The sequence below is a fragment of the Sinocyclocheilus grahami genome, unplaced genomic scaffold (genome assembly GCF_001515645.1).
Source record: "Sinocyclocheilus grahami isolate Dianchi unplaced genomic scaffold, SAMN03320097.WGS_v1.1 scaffold2024.1, whole genome shotgun sequence".
Taxonomy (NCBI): domain Eukaryota; kingdom Metazoa; phylum Chordata; class Actinopteri; order Cypriniformes; family Cyprinidae; genus Sinocyclocheilus; species Sinocyclocheilus grahami.
The window spans coordinates 9,531-14,552 of record NW_015507203.1 but is presented as its reverse complement, the minus strand read 5'-3'; the positions used below and the strand labels follow the sequence as shown (position 1 = coordinate 14,552).

The window sequence follows — 5,022 nt, the reverse complement described above, 5'->3', positions numbered from 1 at the left end:
GTGTGTGTGTGTGTGTGTGTGTGTGTGTGTGTGTGTGCGTGTGTGTGAGCGTGCGCGCGTGTCTGTGTGAGCGTGTGTGTGTGAGCGTGCGCGCGTGCGTGTGAGTGTGTGTGCGTGTGAGAGTGTGTGTGTGTGTGTGTGTGTGTGTGTGAGTGTGTGCGTGTGTGTGTGAGTGTGTGTGTGAGCGTGTGAGTGAGTGTGCGTGTGCGCACGTGTGTGAGAGTGTGTGTGAGAGTGTGTGTGTGTGTGTGTGTGTGTGTGTGTACCTCCATCACAGATCCCTCTGAACTGTAAAGGGCCGCGAGGACAGATTGCTGGTGAAAACAGATAAATGCAACACACATTAATTTATTACTTTTCATGCAATTCCACACAAACTCCGAAGCGTCTCTAGATCTTCAGAAGAAGGTGTTCATGACGTACCGAATCCACCTGGAAGGAGTTGTTGGTTCCTCGATGGTCCAGATCGTGACACATGCAGGACACGAAGAGCGCCAGAATCTCTATATCTCTGCCAGAATCAGACGTATAAATCAGTCGAGGAAAATGGTATGAATTGTATAAATTAGAACAAATAAATATCAATTGTAAAAATTTGCAGATACATTTGATAAATTATGAGAACAAAATCATAAAATTGGCAAAAAATTAGCAAAATATTACAAATTATACAAAATAATATCAATTAAAAGTAAAAAAAAGTTATAAATTAGTTGTGCAAAACAATATAAAGCACTAAAAAAATCATGTGATCTCAAGATTTTATCCACCTTAATTAGAGTGACAGTGAATGAAAAAAAACAATATTAAAAGCAGAAAACATCCTAATGTACAGAACTGAGTTAAACATGCAGTACGTGACAAACAGCAGCAGCAGCATCTTAAATAATTCACTACATTAAAACAAGCTGCAGTGACTCTGTGGAGGGAATCATTTACGTGAACTGTCTGAATGAAGTGATTCACTAAAATGATTCAAAGCTCCCCCCACACCATAATGACTCATTATAGTGTTTTATTATGCTGTGGTGCTATGGGAAAGCAGCTGGTTTGAGTGATGCTCTGCTTACTCGAGGTAGTTAGACAGTTGTAGGTTCTTGTAAAGCAGATAACAGAAGTGTGAGACGGAGAAGGCATGCATCCAGTTGTGATACGGAGGATCTCTGTAGCCCTTCTTCACCATCAGACAAAACCTACACAACAGAGAAAACACCGGTTCACTATAGATTCCTCTCAAATATCAGGCTTTTTATGCCGGAGTCCATTCAATTTGACATTTTTACCATTACAAATGTGTTTCAAAACTTAATAAGAAACTTTATATTAATAAAAGTGATGATTTAGAAGTGTGCAAGATGTAAGGAGAATATTAAATTACTTTTTACTTGACATTTTAATGCTTTAGATCACAACTTTTTGTTGAAAATGATATAAATCAGTCGCACAAAACAGCAAAACTGAATTAATTAGGAGTACAAAATGGTATAAATGAGTAGAAAAATCACATTAAATTAATAGAACAAAATAGTACAAATCATGAAATAGTAGAACACATAGTATAAAATAGAATACATTCTAAATTAGTTGTACAAAATGGTATAAATAGTATAAATTATTAGATCAAATAGCATAAATTTGTAGTATAAGATAATATAAACTATATAAATCAATAGTACCAAATGGTATAAATTGTACACATTACACTGAAAAAAAATTATACTACATTTTTTTAAGGTAAGTGGTTGCAAACTATTTATTTTAGCTACATTTAAATAAGAAAAAATGTTGAAAGTTAGTCAACTAAATTTGTTTATTTAAATGTAGCTAAAATAAATCGATTGCAACCACTTACCTTAAAAAATATAGTAAATTAAATTAATCATTTTTTCAGTTTAGTAGTATACATAGTTCATATTTTATTAATTAGTACTATCAAATACAATAAATAATAATTAGTAGAACAAAATGGTACAAATTGTATAAATTAGTAGTGTAAAATTATATAAACGGTATAAATTAATAGTGCCAAATGGTATAAATTTGATAAATTAGTAGTACAAAGTAGTATACATTTTATAAATTAGTACAAAATCAAATAGCATAAACTGTATAAATTAAACAATATAAATTAAACATAAGTAGTAAAAATGGTATAAATTATAAAGTAGGAGTTCAAAATAGAAGTAATAGTTCAAAAGCATATTAAACCAACTTAAAAGCAAACATTCCATTTCTAAGAGCTCGGTACAAGAGTTTAACTAGATTTCTAAAAGATTTTTCTTTTCTCTGTCTTTAGATTTGATGATATTTATTACAGGTCGGTCTGTGAGAGTCTGTACCTGGCTAAAGTGTGCAGGTCGATCTTATAGGTGTTGATGACGCCCATATCTTCAAACATGCTCAGGACGCCCTGCGACACACACACACACACACACAGACACACACACAGACAGACAGACACAGACACAGACACAGACACAGACACAGACAGACACACACACAGACAGACAGACACAGACACAGACACAGACACACACACACACGGAGAGATTGATCAGTGTTTGTCTTCAGTCTGAGCCAGAGGTGTAAAGTATTTGAGTAAATGTAATTAGTTACTGTACTTGAGTATCTTTTCGAATACTTTGTCGTTTTACTGAGTATCAAAAATATTAGCAACTTTTACTCTTTACTCCACTACATTTGATATGAGTGTTGCAGGTACACGTTACATTCTGCATGGACCTAGCTTTTTCTGCAGCAGTTTATTTCTGCTACAAAAGACATTGAAGGTACTAGATCTTGTGTGTTTGTCCTTACTCAGCCAAACTCGTCAACAAGGCTACTTTACGTGAATGTGAGTTCTTTAGCAAGTAGTTGTGAATCTCAGGTGTTTTATATACGAGACGAGGACACGACACATCCAGTGCAAGAAGACATTAGTTTATATATCCGCTATACCGAAGAGACCTTTTTGAAGGATATTGTTTTATTGTTTGCTCAAGGTGTAAGGAGAATATTAAATTACTTTTTACTTGACATTTTAATTCTTTAGATCACAACTTTTTGTAGAAAAGTATATAAATAAGTAGCACAAAATAGCAAAACTGAATTAATTAGTAGTACAAAATAGTATAAACTGTATAATTTAATAGTAAAAAAATGATTAAATAGTAGCTAAAGTTATATTAATTAGTAATATTTTGTGTAAATTAGCAGTTCAACATTTTTTATAGATTACTAAAACAAAACAGCAAAATTGTATTAAGTAGTAATACAAATTAATATAAATGAGTAGAAAAATCACATTAAATTAATAGAACAAAATAGTGCAAATCATGAAATAGTAGTACAAATAGTATAAATTAGTAGCACCTAATGGCAAAATTGTATTAATTAGTAGTACAAAACAGTACAAATCGTATAAATTAGCAGAACAAATAGTATAAATTATATAAATTCGTATAAAATAGAATAAATTCTAAATTAGTTGTACAAAAATGGTATAAATATTATAAATTAGTAGAACAAATAGTATAAATTGTATTATTATTATTTTTTTTTTTTGCAATTTTGAGGTGCTTATTTTTATTTTGGGTTTAGAAAAAAAAACGTGATAATAAACTCTCCTCACAAATCAACTCTTTCTTGTTTTTGTTGCATGCTCTCTGTGCCTCGTCTCGGACTTTTATGTCACTTCCTGTCTCCCATGTGTTTGTAGTCAGTTTGTAGTCCGTTTGTTCATTGGTTCCCCTGGATTCGTCTCCCTTAGGTGTGTCTTCGTATCTTGTTAAGCTTGTATATATAACCCTAGTGTTTCTTTAGTTCTTTGTGAGTATTAGTAGTTCGATAATATATAATTCAAGAGTATTGCTACAGGTATTTACAGATGGGTCTAAGGAGCCAGAGTCTGGACGAACAGCAGCAGCAGTGTTTATTCCTACATTTAAAATAAAAATTGCAAAATGGTATGGAGATAGGAAGAAAGATGTCATCAATTCAAGATTAAGAATTAGGATGGCTGGGAGTTGATAATATTTCTCTAAAAGTATTGTTAGGAAACAGGTCAAGGCAATCAAGAGCGCATGAAATATTATTTAAATACCTGAAAAACACAGGAAGAATGGATAGAATCTGGTTTTTTTCCCTTTCCAAATCTATGCACACTCCAGAGCAGTAGGTGCCAGTAATGCACCTTTTGTTCCGTTGACTTGCCAAACCGCCATAAAACACCGGAGGCAGACGTAGAAGTTCTTTGTGAGTTGTTGAATGTAACGGTTGTCTGTTTGCCCGTCGTTCTGTTTTTTCCCTTTGGTTTGTTGTTTATTGTTTGTTCTATTTTTTCCATTAAATACCTGCACATAGATCCTGTTTTCTCCAGCTTCTCACTGCCATGTCTCTTTGACATTTAGTGCATTTTGAGCCTATATTTAGTATAAGTCAAATACTTAAGTACTGTTAAAATCACACACTCTAAGACTTTTACTCAAGTTGTTTTGGAATTGGTGACTTGTAACGAATGTTCACTGTAAGTTACTCAAGTATGGTTTTCAGATATCTTTCCACCTCTGGTCTGAGCATCGTTATGGGTCTGGTTTGTGTTCGTGCCGTACCATCGGAGTGCTGTCGTCGGGCAGAGAGCGCGGCGTGTACGTGAACTCAGAGAAGTCCAGGTGGATTTTCTGGACCGGCTCGATGCCGCTGTGCAGGAGTTTAGTGACCTCCTCCTCCGACACCTTCATGTGGTACATCATCATCTCATTGGCAAGATGACTGCGGAACTGAGCCTCATGGACCTTCTTATACAGCAGAGACTGACACACACACAAATAAATAAAACAATATATATATAAATATATATATGCATTTATAATATTTTATATAAATATATATAGCATATAAATTATATATATATATATATTAATTCTATTTTATATTAAATATATAAAGCATTTAAATTATATATATATATATATATATATATATATATATATATATATATATATATATATATACTATATATAT

The 5,022-nt window shown here is 33.0% G+C and overlaps 1 protein-coding gene across 1 annotated transcript in view; it reads right to left on the bottom strand.

Moving 5' to 3' along the window:
• Nucleotides 1-5,022, bottom strand: part of LOC107573751 (cGMP-dependent 3',5'-cyclic phosphodiesterase-like) — a 16,426-nt gene that overhangs the window by 5,299 nt on the left and 6,105 nt on the right. Inside the window, exons 5-8 of the mRNA XM_016260194.1 lie at nt 2,340-2,410; nt 1,071-1,193; nt 424-511; nt 267-314 (exon numbers count right to left, since the gene is read on the bottom strand). Coding sequence (XP_016115680.1) covers nt 267-314; nt 424-511; nt 1,071-1,193; nt 2,340-2,410 — 330 coding nt within the window. The remainder of the gene's footprint in view (nt 1-266; nt 315-423; nt 512-1,070; nt 1,194-2,339; nt 2,411-5,022) is intronic.